This window comes from Teleopsis dalmanni, chromosome 2 (genome assembly GCF_002237135.1).
Source record: "Teleopsis dalmanni isolate 2A chromosome 2, ASM223713v2, whole genome shotgun sequence".
In the NCBI taxonomy this organism is placed as follows: domain Eukaryota; kingdom Metazoa; phylum Arthropoda; class Insecta; order Diptera; family Diopsidae; genus Teleopsis; species Teleopsis dalmanni.
In genome coordinates, this window is record NC_051847.1 from 38,204,679 (window position 1) to 38,223,504 (window position 18,826).

General features: G+C 26.9%; 4 protein-coding genes across 4 annotated transcripts in view; 2 read left to right on the top strand and 2 right to left on the bottom strand.

Annotated features, from left to right (window-relative positions):
* Positions 1–366, top strand: part of LOC119674345 (alpha-tocopherol transfer protein-like) — a 1,118-nt gene extending 752 nt beyond the window's left edge. The window contains exons 3-4 of the mRNA XM_038085481.1: positions 1–51; positions 109–366. Of these exons, the coding sequence (XP_037941409.1) occupies positions 1–51; positions 109–366 (309 nt within the window). The remainder of the gene's footprint in view (positions 52–108) is intronic.
* Positions 367–614: 248 nt separating this feature from the next.
* On the bottom strand, positions 615–5,568 carry LOC119681506 (aldehyde dehydrogenase, mitochondrial-like). The gene is made up of 4 exons (XM_038094719.1): positions 5,365–5,568; positions 2,136–2,284; positions 1,963–2,059; positions 615–1,890 (listed from the first exon to the last, which is right to left on the bottom strand). Exons 1-4 carry the CDS (start codon positions 5,500–5,502, stop codon positions 697–699), a joined length of 1,578 nt encoding a protein of 525 aa, XP_037950647.1. The 5' UTR covers positions 5,503–5,568; the 3' UTR covers positions 615–696.
* Positions 5,569–6,658: 1,090 nt separating this feature from the next.
* Positions 6,659–8,678, bottom strand: LOC119681144 (telomerase Cajal body protein 1 homolog). The gene is made up of 5 exons (XM_038094245.1): positions 8,558–8,678; positions 8,070–8,258; positions 7,825–8,005; positions 7,440–7,628; positions 6,659–7,376 (listed from the first exon to the last, which is right to left on the bottom strand). Exons 1-5 carry the CDS (start codon positions 8,589–8,591, stop codon positions 6,764–6,766), a joined length of 1,206 nt encoding a protein of 401 aa, XP_037950173.1. The 5' UTR covers positions 8,592–8,678; the 3' UTR covers positions 6,659–6,763.
* Positions 8,679–14,592: 5,914 nt separating this feature from the next.
* On the top strand, positions 14,593–17,659 carry LOC119681790 (alpha-tocopherol transfer protein-like). The gene is made up of 4 exons (XM_038095078.1): positions 14,593–14,673; positions 16,554–16,892; positions 16,967–17,339; positions 17,405–17,659. Exons 2-4 carry the CDS (start codon positions 16,594–16,596, stop codon positions 17,657–17,659), a joined length of 927 nt encoding a protein of 308 aa, XP_037951006.1. The 5' UTR covers positions 14,593–14,673; positions 16,554–16,593.
* Positions 17,660–18,826: the final 1,167 nt, after the last annotated feature.

An 18,826-nucleotide genomic window follows, 5' to 3' on the forward strand; every position in this document is an offset into this window, starting at 1 on the left:
TCCGTTTTTAATATATTAAAACCTTTGATGCCTGTAAAACAACAGGAAAGAGTAAGTCAAATAAAATTAATTTAAAAGAATCAAATTTTAATTATTTAAGTACCTTAGCTTTATGTACATGGTGACAATCTGGAGGAACTTTACAAGCATATACCACAAAAATATTTACCCAAAGAATATGGTGGAGAAAATGGATCAATCGAACAAATCATAGCTGATTCTGTAAAAATCTTCTTAGAGTATAGAGATTATTTAATAGAAGATTTAAAGTACGGCGTCGATGAAAATTTACGCTCTGAAAAATCTGTTGACTATGATAATATTTTTGGTGTAGAAGGCTCTTTCAGAAAACTTATTGTAGATTAATATGAAATGTTATTTCTTTTATAAATCAAAATATTTATATGTAATATAACAATTCAATTAAAAATAAGTGTTTTTATTTTCTCTCTAGTTCTACAAATGCAAACATATAGCTTATTTAATGATGGCACAGGATTATATTGAAAGTATTAAAGGTATTTTATAATAAAAATAATTATTTTAAACAGTTTCATATTTCTAAATAAAAGTCCTTAATATTTCATTCAAAAGAAAATAAAAAAAGCACCAAGTCTATATAGCAAACTGTATATTAAAAATTATTAAAAAATTACATTTGACACTCAATTTTATAGTCCAATAACATACATTTTATTACGAATTCTTTTGTGCTAATTTTACAATAACACTCTTCACTTCAGTGTAATTCTTTAAAGCATATTCGCCATTTTCACGTCCATGTCCAGACATCTTGTAACCACCAAAAGGTACTTGTGCACTTAAAACATTGTATGCATTCACCCATACGGTACCGGCACGCAATCCCTGTACAATGTAATTTGCCTTATCAATATCCTTTGTGAAAACTGCAGCAGCCAATCCATAATCAGATTTATTAGCACGTTCAATCACTTCGTCCAATTTTTTGAAGCGTATTATTTGTTGTACTGGTCCAAAAATTTCTTCACGTGCAATTGTCATATCATCTTGGACATCAGCAAAAACTGTAGGTTCCACAAAATAACCAGGTAAACTTTCTGGTCGATTGCCGCCAGCAACTAGTTTAGCACCTTGTTCTTTACCCGTTTTTATTAAACCAAGAATTTTGTGCATTTGTTCTGCATTGATTTGTGGACCTTGCTCAATATTTGCATCGAATGGATTACCCATGGTACGTTTTTTAGCACGTTCTGCACTTCGCTCTACGAATTCATCATAAATTTTATCCTCGACAAAAGTACGTGAACCAGCACAACAACATTGGCCCATATTGAAGAAAAGACCAAAGTGGGATGTTTCTACGGCATAGTCCATATCACTATCTGATAGAATAATATTTGGACTTTTGCCACCTAATTCCAGTGTAACACGTTTCAAATTTGTAGCACCCGAAGCTTGTTGTATTAATTTACCAACATCAGTTGAACCAGTAAATGCCACTTTATCTACATCGGTGTGTTGTGATAGAGCTGCACCAGCATCACCAAAACCTGGTACAACGTTGACAACTCCTTCTGGGAAACCTGCTTCCTTAAGAAGTTGTGCCATATATAAAGCAGTTAAACTTGTTTGCTCAGCTGGTTTTAAAACGATTGTATTGCCTGTAGCTAGTGCTGGTCCTAATTTCCAAGCCATCATCAATAAAGGGAAATTCCAGGGTATAATTTGAGCACAAACACCAACTGGTTCATGGCGTGTATAAGCAAAATAATCACCATCTAAAGGTATTGTTTGTCCATGGTTCTTATCGGCCCAACCGGCATAATAGCGTAAAGATTTAATAGACATAGGTACGTCAGCATTGTATGACATAGCAAATGGCTTGCCATTATCCAATGTTTCCAAGCTCTTTATATAAATAAAAGAATACGTTAATATATAGTTCAACATTACATTTTTCATTGATATATTTATACTTACTGCTAAATACGTACGATCACGTTCCATTAGATCAGCCAAGCGATATATCAGCTCACCGCGCCTTGAAGCATCCATACGACGCCATGGAGAACCCAATCTATAAAAAGGGATAAATGATTAAATGAGAAGAAAATTGAAATACTTACTAATGTTTGTAATGATCTTGAACTCACTTGAAAGCATTACGTGCAGCTTGAACCGCTATATCTATATCCTCTTTCCCAGCACATTGAATTTCAGCAATATTTTGGGCAGTAGTTGGGTTAACGCTAGGAAAAGTTTTCCCAGACTTACTTCTGTGCCATTCATTATTAATGAAAATCTTAAAAAAACAAGTGAAGATTGAAGAGTTATTTTTATGATTATTTAATTTAATTGTGGTAAAGAAAATTGTAAAGGAAATCTAAATAGAAATATGAAAGGTGTATAAAATTTATAACAGAATCAAATTGAATTAGTTATTATTTTAGTGGCATCAACAATTCTTGAAGAAAAGGGAACAAAGGCTATATAGTTATTATCAAATACTTAAGAAAATCTGAAAAATAATATATTCTTGTATGCAAAGTATTGAAAAAAAGATACTGCCTTCATATCTAAACATAAATAATGTATAATTATTTTAATATTATTTTTCGTTACGGCCTAAAAAAGGAAGATCAATTTCATTTTATCTAAATGTAGAGGAAATATGTAAAGCTAAAAACGTGTATAACCACTAAAAATCATCACTAAAAATTATAAATAAATGGTGATCAAAAACGCAATGTAGATGTCTTAGAAACTCACATATACTCATACATATATTTCTATAACTTTATATTTAATTCTAATAACCTCAAATTTAATAGTTGTAATTATAGCTTACCGAATCTATAGAGAATAAAAACGCAAACGAAATTTATTCCTCAATAAAAGTTGTAAAATTGTCTAAAACAAATTATACATACTACCATATATTACCATAATAAATATATAAATAAATATATTTCATATATTTCAAAATAATGAGACAACAAAATTGTTTGTTTACATTATTGGCGATACTTTAACAATAAAAAATGTTTACGATGGTTTAATGTGAGCCATTAGAGTAATTTACATTTCATATAGGTGGTTTTGCCTTCAGACACGCTATCACCACATCATATCTACACATATATATTATAATATAAATATATATACGAATACATATGCACCTGACAATAAATTTCCATTCAAAAAATGATTAGATGAGAATGATAAGATAGATATCTACAACGATTAATAACTTATCTTCAAAATAAAGTCTATTTTAGTAAATAATAAAGTTTGGCGCCATATAAAAATTAATTGTAAACTGTTTATTTCAGAGTATTTGATTAATTATTTTATATAAGGTGACTACAATATATTTGCTTATAAATTTAATATATAAACAATTACAATAAATTTACTGGAATAGTTTATAAAAGAAATTTAGATTTAATCAATACCTTTCTATGTTTAAATTATAGAACACTATAAAATTTTATAAGACCAAATATTTTCTGACAATATCTAATTATTTTATTATTCACACATATTATATATAATATTATATTTCGCTTATAATATATAAGTTAAATATAATTTAAAAAAAAACACTTCTAATACTAAACCAATTCTAAACTTATATTTGCGAAATTAACACCTTTACTTCACTAACTCATACGTTCAATGCTCAACTTAAATCAAAGATATGTGTACATTAAACAGCTGAGCTGTTATCTAATCAACGAGGCAAAAACTAGGAAACAAAAATAGTGCGAGATAGTAGCATTAATAGTATCACAAACAATATAACAAATATCCGTATAAGCATTATTAGTGTCAAAATAAATATGTTATTAATATTACATAAAATATAATCTAAAATAAATTTTCCATACAGTAATATAACTAGTTTTTATTTATTTGCTACTTATTATACATGTATTATTATTTTTACAAATATGCTTCTTTGTAGTTATTTAGTGCTTTAATTGCTACAAATACTAAGCACTCGGTTCTAGGTATGCGCAGAGCACTTAAAATGCGTCATTCAAGAGTCATTCAACAAAATATTACTTATATAGATATATTGATTCCAGAAGTGAACTTATCTGTGTCTTAAAACTATTCGTCTAATATGACCAACCAGTCATCCGTCGCACTCACTACCCCCGTAAAAGTTTCATAGTTACTGCCAACAAAACATATGTGTTTATAGTCGCCAGTCGAGTAATAAAAACGTATGTTTTTTTTCAACTTTCCGTAATACATAATTATAATAATTTTTATATTTTTTAATAGTAATGAATTAACATAAAATTTTTAATTTTAATTAATTGAATTTCTTACTGACCATACAGCTGTTTTGAGTTTTTCCAAGTACCCATCATCAGTAGTCTTTTTTGTAGTATATTTTATATATCATAATACTTAAGGCCGTGCGCGAGTTCGAGTAAATTGAGGTAAAATAAATTGAAATTTCCTAGAGATTTTTTGCATTGCACGTATGCAAATATTTATTTATTTATTTATTTATTGCACTTATTAATTATTTTTGGATTAAAAAATTGTATACAATTTTTACAATGGTAACACCTAATTTACCTAATTTTTATCTCGAAATTCTGGTAAATACTAACAACCGCTGCCATAACTACATAATTTACTATTTCCCTCAATTTACTCGAACTCGCACACGGCCGTAAGTATAATTATTAAGTATAATTATATATACATATGTATATATTGCTGTAACCAGTTAAACTAAATATTATTAATTTTATTAATAAATTAACAATAGATTAAAAAAATTTTTTTTTTAATTATAAATTATTTTTAATAATAATTTTGTAATATTATTATTAAAAATATTATTAGAATTAATATTATAAAATTATTAATTAATAAAAGAAGTTATTTGTAATAGTTATTTAAATAATAAATAAATAAAATTATATATAAATAATTTTAACGTTTTGCATTAAAAAAAACTATCTTTTTTTCCAAAAGCTTTAACTGATAACATTGATTATCTTTCAATTTATTTGAAAACAACACACAAACAAACACACACGCATATTCCAAATAGAAAAACATCAAAACAAATTTCTGCAAGCTTGGCCGGCTGTTTTGTTTTTGTCTTGTTTTCTTCTTTCTCGTTTCTTTGGATAGAGCAATTACGTGCAAAAAAAAAAAACCATACACCGGCAATAAGTACACCAAAAAAGCAAATCAAGGTCAAATTAAACGAGAAGAGAATTTTAAATGCAAATTTAATGGAATTTTATTTGAAATTTTCTTCTAATAAAAAACATTAACATATTTAATAAATAAATACACTGCTTTGTTATATTATGTCAGAATAATTAATTTATGTAAGATTTAACTTACGCCAGTATATAAAATTTCTGGATTTGTATTTGGTTGCGGAAGAGAAGCAAAGTTAGCAACACTGTTAATCGCTCCTGCCAATAGTTTGCTTTGAGCTCGTAAGGCAAGTGGATTTTTTATTAAATTCACCAAAGCCATTTATCAGTTTATATATTAAAAGTTAAAAAATATTAAGCAAACACTCGCACGATACAATCACGCCGACAGATAAATGCGAACTAAATTGCGTCATAGTAAGTTTCATATGCCTATCTTACGAACAGCTGGCAAAACGAGCGCGAAAACAAAATAATCGTTATAAAAGCTTTTATTTTGATGAAGAAGAAGAGTGTATACATTTTGGATTATTCCAAAAATTATACAAATATGAGATCAATAAATGAGATGATTAAAAATTCATGCATGAAAAGTAATAAATTAGGTTAAATTATATCGGTGATGCCAAGGATTCACTTAGGTATATTGACCCATTGTATTACCATATAAGAAACTCAAAGGTATAACAATCACCTTGAACCTTTGGCAAAGCTTAAAATGCTGTTTAGTGGAAGATCCTGGAATTGACTAAGATCTTCAGAAATGAAGCATCTAAAATAGTAAATCGAAGTTGTTTTTATGCAATGAATAATGACAATAAACCTGTTGCCAGTTTGCCCAGTTTTGACCATTTAAATGAGCAACTTGCATGGTTTCATTATCTTGCTTATGTTTTGTGGGACAATGGGTGCGTTCCCAATATTGCTAGGTCAGGAGTTGGCCAATATTAAACATTTACAGAGAATGTTCTACGTTGTTTCAACATTCATTTTGCAGAAGTGACATATATTAGTCGTTAGAGGATCAGAAATAATGTATCCAATTAAATTAACTTATTGGAAATCCTGCGAAAATTGTTTTATGCTCTTTGCTCTGCGCAATGAGTATATTTATTATATATTAGCATTGATTTTTATATATTTTATTATTTTTTCATATATTTTATTATATTTCCATATATTTTTATATGTAAATTTTCATATAATTTTTTTCTAAATTTTTAAAATTTTTTATATATTTTCACAATTTTTTATATATTTTTATACAGTTTTATACGTTTTTATAATTTTTTTACAAATTTTTATTTATTTTTATACAGTATAATATACTTTTATGTATTTAATTTACATAAGTATTTATATTTATATTCATTTATATTTATTTAAAATTTAAATACACTTAACGTACCTTAATAATTATGACATTCATTCATGTAAAATTGGTTGAAGATATTCCTTTGAGATAATTTTTTTTTGCCCAAATGAATTATTATTAACAATCTAACATACAATTTATTAAAACTGTTTTCCTATATTAAGACTCAAGTATAAAAACAAACAACTAAAGAATAATAAATGAAAAATTAAGTACCATATTCTTCAAACATTCGTTTTTGAATCCATCCCATAACTAAACCATTCTCATATACGATTTCTCTGCCACCACTAAATATTTCTGTACTTTCCTCAAACATATGAAATTTACCAGACGTTGATGCAAAAAGTGATCCATTGGGATGCAAACTTAAACCGTTGCAACAATCTGTATGTATTTCAAAGCTAGATTTTTTTTCGCCACTCTTATAATCCCAAACGTGAACCATACCGTCAGAATCACCACCTACAAGCCATGTTTCTTTTTCATTTAAATCAAAAGAAATTCTTTGATTAGTGGCCACTTTTCTTTCATAAGTATGCAAAGGTTCAGTATAATTACGCAAGTCATATTGTAATATGTTGTCGTCCTTACGTGCTCCACTAAATAACATATAACCTTCTGTGTCATAACGCAACCAAGTAATGCCACCATTATGACCATTTAAAACAAACAGCGGTCCAATTTTAGGTTGACGTAAATCATAATGATAAACATGTTTATGCCAGCTTCCAACAGTAACCGTATTATGATTTCTTGGATTTGTTGCGAAGCAAGAAACTGGCTGTTTAACAGGAAAAATTGAATAATCACGACCAGGTCTAATATAAAAAGCATATTCACGGTTTAAATTTATTAATATAAACAATAATTTTGTATATTACCGTGAAGTGTCAAATATCTTAATCGACTTTTTGTAACCACCATAAATATTTTCTCCGTCATTGGAAAAATGTACTGAAATAGCACAATCAGGTTCATCCACCATATCGTAAGCACGATAACTACAGCGTAAACTTCCATTGCCAATATTCCACATATGTATAGGCTCGTTTTGACGCGTGCTGAGCCAACTGAAAAATAAATAACAGCATTTATTTAGGTGCCTTACTAAATAAATATAGAAACAAAGAATTTATAAGTCATCGAGAATTTATTGAAGTATTGTGTGCTATTTTGAAATCTTGTCCGAGCTGTGAAATTCGAGTTAGAAGTAGCGCATACATGGTAGAATATTAATAATAGTGCAAAAGTTTCACTTAAACTTACCAACATGATGTATAATCGTTACTTTGTTGATACGGATACCATGTAAAATCATATACAGTCCCACCTTCTGCTACTTGAAAGGAACTTTCAAGTAAAGTTAAATTACGATTAGACATTGTTTTGTCAATTACTGCTACATCATTTTCACGTAAATCTTCTGGTAACTCAAATATGTGAATACCTGAAATTAAAAATTATTAAATCGGGAATGAAAGTACTGGATTTAAGTATATAAAGTAACTTACCATCTAAATGAACTGGAACCAACAAATAATTGCCATCTGGTGACCAGAGACAACCTTTTAAATAGTGTTGCGAATCTAAATCGTTTGATTGCCATAATTTTCTTCCAATTTCATAAACATGTAAATATGATTCGTCGCAGCAATCTTCAAAGTTCGAAATACAATCCTTAGCAACTGGTTCGGTGTCATCTAAAAAAAATACATTAATTTTAATATCACAGTATTTACCATTTTTACATTTTTGTTTTCAACACATTATCTGTTATTATTGCTTAACGAATAAACATATTTGAATTCAATATGCAAAGTGTATATTACTAGCCAGTCATTTGTTTCACATTTTTTACTTTAATTAATATACTCAATTAGTAAATGCATTAATTAGTAAAGCATTTAGTAATTTTTAAGATTTGACTTCAAAACCGGCTCTTTTAGTTTTATTAGCAATGTGTAATAATTTCTCAAAACGCATATACACATTTACTTACATTGTTCAACCAAGGTTCCCATGCTAACTTCCATGTTTAAATGCAACAATAATAATAATTTTATTCTATAAAAATGTTTTTACACCAATTGCAGCCGCCAAAGTTGTTTAGAAATGGTTTAGTTGTCAAATTCTTAACGTCAAATTCAAACTCACTTTAATAGATGTTGCACTTATATATTGTTATTACGAATCAGTTTTCAGCAAAAATTTGAATTCGTCACATATTTAAAATTTATGACATATATATATAATCATATTTTACTGAAATTTTCCATAACATTATATAAAGTTATAGAATTTTAAAACAGTGTTTCTTGAATAAAAAATTTTTAGTTATAAGTAACATGACCTGTAAAAATATGTTAAAAGAATAAATAAGTTAATTTGTCTTTCGCAACCAAAGGAAGTTAATATAGCAGTCATACAGATATCGAAAAAAATCATACATTACCTTCTCTAAATCAAAATTTAATAATACTTTACTGCATAAAGAAATATATAAATATGTATATAAATAATTGGGTTTAACATATAATATATTAAAATTAAACCATTAAGAAAGTAAACCAAAAACTGCACTATATTATGAAATAATTATAATAGTTTCATATCGTAAAATATTTAAGATATTATTTAGTATTTTTATTATTTATAAAAATATTACATAAGTGTATTTTATATACTTATTATTATAAATTATGTTTTGTAGAAACAACTTCGATAAATTAGTGGTAGAGAATTCACACTGTTGACATAATTATGAAAGCATCAAATGTGGACTGTAATAAAGGAAAAGGCAGTGTATCATATTGTACAATTTGGAAAAATGGTTAATTCTCGAACATTTCTCTCAAGGTTATTTTATCTCTAATTGTTTTTTTAATTAATGATTTAATTTTGATTTGAAAAATACAGTTGATTATTAGTCAATCAATTAATAGAAAACAAAAATCACATTAACAATTCATATTTTACTTTGTAGAGTAAGTTCAAGTATTTAATTTAAGATCTGACTTACTAACTTCAAGTACTTAGTAAGCAATAACAGAGGGCATACTAAAAAAAATTACTTTAATTTGAATTTCGATTTTACCAAAAATCTTTCTACTGTTGCTTGAAACAAAGACAGTTGCAATGTATCTAGTTTCAATTTCAAGAAATGCTTAGCTTGGTAATGAATATAACAGTTATAAACTTCGTGTTTAATACGCAGATTGTCAAAAAATTAAAAAGTTTACATTATTTATTTATCTTGTTTAAAATTTTTTAAAAATTAATATTAGGCCGGTTTCACACTTCACCGGCCGGTTTATACCGGTACCGTTTTTTTGCACACAATGCCCTTTCATATTTATATGCTTTTTATCCGCCTCTAACGAATTTTTATTCTCGATTGCAGTTCATTTTTAATTAATTTTAATACAAAATAAACCTAAGTTTTTTTATTACTACACAATAAAAATATAATGCATATTTAATAATATTTTTTGTTTTCAAAGCAGTCATATAAATTAATTAAATCATAAATAGTTTTTATTTATTATTTAATATTTAAAAATCTGTACAAATTAATAAAAATAAGTCGTTAGTTGATTTATATATTGCTTTTAAATACATAACTTTTTTATTAATAAATAATTAATTGGCTAAATATTAAATAATTAATTGTTAAAAATACTATTCAAATAATACTTTTTAAGCATTTTTTATGACATTCTTTTAAAATTTTTATTCATTTTATTTTCTCAAAACTTAATGCGTATGGAAAATAAAGCAATTTTTGTCTGGCAACCGGATAAAGACAATCACCAGCAATTTTTTGCGCCGGATTCGATTTTTATCGTCACAGTGCTGTCGTAGATCATGTTTTGTAAAATATTTACATTTATCTGAAAAAACTTATTGCCTCAGCTTATTGGCGACGGTGAAGTGTGAAACGGGCTCAAGTAGATTATGACTTGTTAATCATAATCAAAAATATTTTTATTAAACACTTATTTATTTACATATAAGAACTTTAAACTTTATTGAATGGTTATTATAAATGTGAAATACTGATAATATTAATTACAACAAATGTAGATGTATTATATATATGAGTATGTATAAACTGTCATCAAATGAAGTTCAATAATAGCATAACAAGTAATTTGAAGTGGCTTATTAAGCAACAATCAATATATGCATATGTCAGGGTATTTTAATTTTATTAACGTGATAAGTTAAGTCTAGTTATAAACTGCATTATTTTGTTTATTTCAAAGATCTAAACATTTGCAGTTAACTTCGAGAAAGATTAACCATATTAGATTATAATTATTAATCTTTGTTGAAATTAAAATATAAATTTCATTTAGATAATAAAATAATAATAGCATAAAACTAAATAACTTTCTGTATAATAAAAGTGCTGGCAATTTGCACTTTTAGTCATCATCTTATAAATTTTTGTTTTTAACTTATCTATAAAAACGAAACTATGATGTATAGTATTTTATCTATTAAGTTTCAAACATCATTTCTTATCATAACAATATGAAAATTATGTTTGAATAAGTTTGTCTTATGATATAAGCAAAAAAAATCTATCATTGATTAACAAATCCTGTTAAGCATTCTACATATACAATATATAATATTATAGGTTATAAAAGCTAAAACAACTAATGCATTGTAAAGATAAAAAATTACATATTCATTATATTCTTTATCAATGATAAACGATTTAAAACATGATAACAATGTGAATATACAAATGAAAGGTTAAAATAGATTAGACATAAAAATAAATATTATATGTGTAGAATATTAGATAGCCAAATTCCAAACTCTCCGAAATTGATGCTCAGTGTAGTATACACAATAGTATAAATTTATATTTAAAAAAAAAAAATTTTAATGAACATTTGAGTGTTACAAATTTATTTAACATATTACTAAATTATTTGCCAAATAATTAACCATTGCGTATTTTATATTTCCATTTATATTTAAACATATGCACTCCTATTTTTGTTATTTAATTTTTTTTATATTGGCCACATAAATACGAAATATTAAAAAAATAAAAACAATATATAAATAAAAAATAACCAATTTTAATGATAAGATAAATTCGTAAAATCAATACGACTGTGCTATCCGAACAGTATTCCACTTAGGTACGCTTACGTTTCCATGATGCAATTAATCACCGATAGTCGATCCATCATATATTTGTATACATCGATACTTTAAAAAAAAAGGCAACTTTGTGCACCTTTTTTATTTAACATTAATAACATTTAAATAACAAACATTATTTTAATTTAAGAATGTAGTTTTACCTTATTTTAAATTAATAAATTGAAGATTGCATATATTTTCACACCTGCATTATTGTGCAACAAGTCAATTTCACTCAGATTAGCATGCGTGATATATTTAGAACGATCTTATACGTTATTGGCAAGTAACTGTGTAGTATTGTATATATCTGTTCTCTTGTTAATCTAACCCAGTACACTTAGTTGAAAATGAAGTTTCTGCTAAACACGTTAAGCAGACTCACATACTCTGTAATATATGTATGTGCAATAATAAAGTAAACCAGTTTCAGTCAGGCTACTATGCGTAATAAATTAAGAACGATCTTATACATTTCGTAAGGCAAGTAACTGTGTAGTATTGTATATATCTGTATATTGATCTCTTGTTAATCTAACCCAGTACACTTAGTTGAAAGTGAAATCTCTGCTAAATAGGTTCAGCAAAGTCTTTGTGTAATATATGTGCAATAATAAAGTAAGCACACCAAGGCATGTATCCAGGAGAGCTTATGTGTTTGAATGAATTGAAGGATTATATAAATTCATAATTATGCACCTTGTCCGTTAAATATTATAAAAATTTTTTAAATTATGAAATTGTCCAAAAGCCTCCCACCGACGTAAACAATTTTGTATTAGAAAATATTGATCATCGAGATCCAAACTAAAAAGTAATGAAAAACAGTTTACATATTTTATAATATTTATATAATATTTCTATAATATTTATTTTTAGTATTTACAATTTATAAAATTTATTTAAGTTAATATTTAAGGCAAAAATTTCTTTAATTATGAAATGAAAACTTCAGTTCACAAAAAGAGATTACAAATGAAAAACAGTTGACGAATTTTCCGTTTGTGGTAAACGTAATAATTTTTAAGTGGGGAAAAAAAAATATTATAATATATATGAAGCTAAAATTTTCAAAATAATTATTTTAGTATTTTATTTAAAAGTCTTCTTTTGTTTTATTTATTCAATATATCCTACAATTAAAATAAAAACATAAGATAATTTTTGTGTTTATTTTAATATAATTAAAATGAAGTTTTTTTTGATTCCAACTAGCACTTATCATATCTTCTATAATTTTCTCAGATCAACCAATATTTTTGAAAAATCAGTACTATAAATTAAAAAAATTAATTTTTGTAATATATAATTATTTTAACTCTTCTTCCTTTTATTTACATATCTTCATCATTGACTATTTTATATTTGCTAAATTTCTCTTATTCCAAAAATAAAGTTCAAGGACTTGATAAAAAGTAATCATCAGCTATATTTTATGGACATAATACATAGTACCCCGTTAGCACTCCAGTTACTACACGAACTGCAGATTTGCTGAAACACAAAATATCGTTTGTTTTTTTTTTCTATCTATTCTACATCACAGAGTTCTAACAACTTCATAGTCATTGTGATTAATCCATAAATCAATTATTTTCGCAATAGTGAATTTATCTGTGGTCCTTGAACATTCCACACACCAAGGTTGGTATTTAGGTTTTATTTATGTCTATTTCAAAGCCTCTTCTGGTAATATTATTTGTTTTCTTTAGTACTATTGTACTTAAACAAGATAATAAAACTATTTTCAGCTTTTGTATACTCCATTCAGACAAATATGTACACTCGAATTTTTTTTTACAATATTAGTAAAATTTATAATTAAAGTTATAATTAAATTATAAATTATTATTTATAATTATTATTTATAATTTACAGTATTTTTTATTTTTAACAGTGAAACCTTATATATACTTACTTACTTCTTTGGCCTTTGTTCGTTTGCGAGGATCATCAACATTCAAGTTCCAGTTTCGAAGTATCCTTACGTCATTCACTAGCGACTAATTTTACATAACGGGTGCCAAATTCTGTGCAAAACCTAAATATAAAGTCCTGGGGATAGGACTCGCTGTACGCACTATTAGTTTATTTCCAAGCGGGTAACATATAACTATCCAGGGGTGTCATGTGGAGGCTATGCGACAACTTCGATTGCGGACGGCAAGGATTGCGCTAACATTTTCTATGTTAAATACAATCAGTCAGTTTGCCTTGTGTACTCGCTCCCAGTTGCTTGCGGATATTTAGATAATTCGTTCTATAATTCTCAAAACTCAACTTTGTAATGAGTTTCTCAAAAAATCTATATTTCCTATTGATTCATATTTATTAATTTTCATAATTTTCACCAAAATAATTAGAAACTCAACTTGAATCATACTTTTACCTATCTCGGTCATTATCCTTTTGTCTCTAGCGGTAGATACGCTTACGAACTCTATTTCTTATTAAGTGTAGTCAGAATTTTTTGAATGGATTATTCATAATGACGATAGCATGACAACAAATATTTTTTTACTAACTACAATTGCAACAACAATAAAAATGCTAATTACAACAACGATTTGATAATAGATAGATAAAAGTTACGTACTGAAACAAACTTGTACTGAACCTAAGATATCATAACCGGGTATTTGTTCATATATAGCTAGCTATGTAGATATGAATAAATTCTATATTTTTAAATTTTGTTACTGATATTGTTTTATATATTTTCGTAACTAAACTGAATTTGTTACTAAAGTGACAAATATTTATTTAGTTTCGCACCTGCTATCGTCGGTGCAAGTTCTAAAACGGGTTGTGAAATTACTATAATATTTCTAAATTAAATTGTATATATATATATATATATATATTTACAAGTTATTTTTATTTATGCAATTTATGCAATTATAATATATATTTAGTGGAAAACCTAGCGTGAGCGGTACAAATTAAGAAGTACGTGTTCAGAGATGAGTATTAACTGGTACCAAGTGTTTATTGAATATAAAATTGTTTATAAATATATATATATAGACATATGAATACATATATGTATTTATATGTATCTTAGAAAATGTAAATATAAATATTGGCCTACCCTAACTTTGAGAAAGGTTCTTTCTTTTCATAAAGCAAAAAACTTCTGGACAAGGTCTCATATATGGTTTCGATGATTAATTGTTCAAGAAAAAATATTAATACTAAATGTATTGTGTTCATTTAATCCGATTGTTATCAGTTTTGTGTATCGTTGTTGTATTTTTTTTATTTTCAAATTAAATACATTTTATGAGTATGCTTATCACATTCAATACCAAAAGACTTTTCACATAGTTTCTATGAAAAAGTTAGACTGTAAGGTGGTTTTTATGGAACTAATTAACTAAATTAATATGACTATTTGTGATTTTTTTCTTTAAGTTAAGTACGAATGATTCATACTTAATAAACTCAAATAAACGGCTTATCTCTTTTTGGATTTAATCAAGATTGGACTGGTGAAGTGTATTATAACACCTGTGCCATTTTATTTACTGAAATTACTTTTAATCAACTAATATATTATATCAAATGTAAGCAATTATATAAAAAAAAAATGAGGTTTTAAAAAAAAATGTTAAATTTTTACCTTGAAGTGTAAAAAAGAGATTGGCTAAAAATTATTTTATTTTTATTTTTGTAACAAAAATAATATAATATTTTATATATATATTATACCTATATTATTAAAGCCGTATTCCATCAGGAACATAGACTATTTACATAGAATCGCCAGGTATGCTTAATATCTTAATTCGTTAAATGATTTGTTAGTTTCATATCAGATTGTTCTTCTCCAGGTTGTAAGAGGCCTACCGGATCTTGGATTGTCTTGAGGGTTCTATTGTAGGACAGCATGACAGAACTCTTTGTCAGTCTGTCAGCATGATAGTATTTTTCTCGTTTTATTTACACATTGATGTTTGACAATAATATATGTAACAAATAAAAATATATAGACATGAGTACATAGTGACTAAAATCAAAATAGTAAATAAACAAAATAGTTTGTAAATTAAATTTCTGCCTACTTGTAGACTGATATATTCTTCTACAAGTCAATAAGTCATTATTCTACATTACTTCGCTCTATTTTTCAGTAAAATATATATGGACTTTACCAACTCAAATTTCTCAAAAGAACCTTACAACAATTTTTCTATATATTGATTGGTTTTTTCATTTTTGCTATTAAAACTCTATATCTATTACATATTATACTTTTCTTCTACATTTTAAGTCATTATTTTAGTACTTTGAAAACTTAAATGTGTTCTATTCAATTGTAGTCACTTTGTAGTACAAAACATCTGACATGACCGTATGGTTCCGCTCCTTTGGAACCCGAAACCATATTCTTTTCGATTATATACTTTTCTACATAGTGAGACTAATTTATCAAATTTGACTATATGTATATTGTGTAGAACATAGAAATATGTTTTATGTTTTTAGTGAATTTGCACTGCTACACGATGTTTATCATTTAAAAAAAATTACTTTTAAATAGACATACTATAGATAATTTTGTAGTTTTACTCGGTGGTATAGCGACGGACTCTGATATTATTAGTAAAATATTGTTTACCTTATTGTTATTGTCATTAAATCTAATTTTTTTTCTAAATTTGGTGAAATATTAAGCCCATTAATAAATTTAACTTTAATTTCAAACAACTAATTATATTTACAATAGTTCAAATAATTTTTAAAGTCTTTCAGAACTAATTTTATAATATGAAACAAAATTTGCAATAACATTTTTTTATATTCTAATATAAATATTTTTTTTCTAGATATAATTTTATACTAGTCAATCTACCAAAAATATCAACTATGTCTAATATACGACCACTTAATGATAAATTAGCTAAAAGAGCTCAAGAAGAACTTGGTGAGGTACCAGAACGAATTGATTCAGATATTGAAATGTTACGTGAATGGATGTTAAAACAAACTTATATAAAAGGACGTACTGACGATCAATTTTTAGTAGCTTTCTTACGTGGTTGCAAATATAGTATAGAAAAAGCAAAACATAAAATAGATAGTTTCTATGCAATGCGTGGTGTAGTACCAGAACTATACAAGGATCGATTTGTAGATGATAGAAAGATTGAAATATTGAGACAAGGGTAAGTAGTAAATGTTTTAAAATTAAAATAAGCATTTTAAAGTATATACGTATACTAATTATCTTATACATTAGTTGTTTACTTCGATTACCTAAACCATTGACTGAAGATGGACCACGTATACACATTTCACGTTATGGCATGTATGATTCCAATAAATTTTCATTAAATGAAGTTGTGAAAGTAAGCACTATGATGGGTGAAATTCAGTTCCGTGAAGATGATAATGCTATGGTTATGGGTTTCACGGAAATTATTGATCTCAAAGGAGTCGGTGCTGGCCACATATTCCAATTCGATGCAGTATTAGTTAAAAAATTAGCTGTATTAGGTGATAAAGCATGGCCATATCGGCCTAAAGGATTTCATTTCGTTAATGCTCCTTCAAGTGCAGAAAAATTTCTATCCATTGCAAAGAGTCTAATGAGTGACAAAATCAAGGAGAGGGTAATACACAATATTAATATGCTATAAATTTTTATTTTAAAATTTTATTTACTTCTTTATTACAGTTCCATATACATTCAAAATATGAAACTCTCTATAAATATATTCCCAAAGAATGTTTACCTGCAGAATATGGTGGCAGTAATGGTACAGTACAAGATGTAATTGAAACATGGGAAAGAAAGCTATTAAGCTATAAGGACTATTTTGAGGATGAAGCACAGTATGGTACGAATGAGAAGTTACGACCTGGGCGTCCAGTGGATTCTGCAACATTATTTGGCTGTGAAGGCTCATTCAGAAAATTAGACTTTGATTAAATTAAGTAAATGTAAAAATTTTTGTTATTTTTATTAATAAAAGTTGATTTAAAACTTAATATTCCTTATTACTGAACAAAATAGTTTTAAAATTTTATAGACATTATTGTGACTTAAGACAACGAGTTGAGTTGAAAATCCTATGGAGTAGACAAGATAAAAACAGCAATCATGCTAGACAACTGAGATAGCATTTTAAAAAAGAAGTGACAGATTAAACCGATATGTGAATAAAGCAAGTTTTCTTTGTTTACCGAAAGTGAAAGTAAATATTAATTTATTAATAAACGTTTCTGCTATTGTGTAAATATTACACAACTGTTAATAAAACATGCATACATCACGTTCGTATATATTTGATATTTAGACTTTAATTTCTTTTAAAAAAAATTTATTTTATTTTAAATAGAAGTTTCGGTAATAGTAAGAAAATTTTAATTGTTGAGATATAATACAACTTTTTCGCATACCATCAAATATCCATCATCATTGTTCTTTGGAAATATCTATTATATACAGTTTTATTATTTTACAACATCCACTCTCCGCCCCTAGCACTCTCCGCTTGGACTTCGTCCAGGCCTTGCGCCATAAAGCTCCCAATATCTCTCCTTTTATTTCCATGATTGGGACTCCGATTACTCCCCCATCCCTCTCGACAATCTACTTTCTGGCTTAGATGAATTTAGTTTCACCTAAATATTAAGCCTCTCGCACTACTCTCCCCATCTTGATTACTGGAATAAGGTTGTATCCGCTGCACGTGACTGCAATCTTCCATGCTCGTTCCTAAGAGGTGGTTTTAGAATTTTTTTTAAAATGTGTCAGAAATTTAACCGTGCCCTATTTGAACCATAGACTCGCGTAATAAGACTCAGAAGCAACGTACATTCAATTTATGTTATTCAAATGTCTAGTTTTGTGGATTTTGTGTTTCTTCATTCGTAAACAACTATTATATTTCTTATGCTATTTACATAACCTTCTACAACAACCTTCTATTCTTCTTTGTTCCTTCTTTCTCTTTTTAGTTTCTTATATTCATTTCCTCTAGACATTTTCTTCTGGACACTGTCTTTCCATCTTCTTTTCTTTCTTTTCTTCTTTTGCTTCTGATATTATTCTATAACATCTTATGTTCCACTCTTGTTTCTGGCATTTTTATAA

Excerpts from the sequence above, each read along its gene's own strand:
- LOC119681506 (XM_038094719.1), bottom strand. The coding sequence starts at position 5,502 with ATGGCTTTGGTGAATTTAATAAAAAATCCACTTGCCTTACGAGCTCAA. Across the intron at positions 2,060-2,135 it reads GCTGCACGTAATGCTTTCAA|ATTGGGTTCTCCATGGCGTC; the intron begins GTGAGTTCAAGA and ends CCCTTTTTATAG. Across the intron at positions 1,891-1,962 it reads GTGATCGTACGTATTTAGCA|AGCTTGGAAACATTGGATAA; the intron begins GTAAGTATAAAT and ends ATTTATATAAAG.
- LOC119681790 (XM_038095078.1), top strand. The coding sequence starts at position 16,594 with ATGTCTAATATACGACCACTTAATGATAAATTAGCTAAAAGAGCTCAA. Across the intron at positions 16,893-16,966 it reads ATTGAAATATTGAGACAAGG|TTGTTTACTTCGATTACCTA; the intron begins GTAAGTAGTAAA and ends CTTATACATTAG. Across the intron at positions 17,340-17,404 it reads GTGACAAAATCAAGGAGAGG|TTCCATATACATTCAAAATA; the intron begins GTAATACACAAT and ends TCTTTATTACAG.
- LOC119681144 (XM_038094245.1), bottom strand. The coding sequence starts at position 8,591 with ATGGAAGTTAGCATGGGAACCTTGGTTGAACAAT. Across the intron at positions 8,006-8,069 it reads GGTTCCAGTTCATTTAGATG|GTATTCACATATTTGAGTTA; the intron begins GTAAGTTACTTT and ends TTTTAATTTCAG. Across the intron at positions 7,629-7,824 it reads AACGATTATACATCATGTTG|TTGGCTCAGCACGCGTCAAA; the intron begins GTAAGTTTAAGT and ends TTTATTTTTCAG.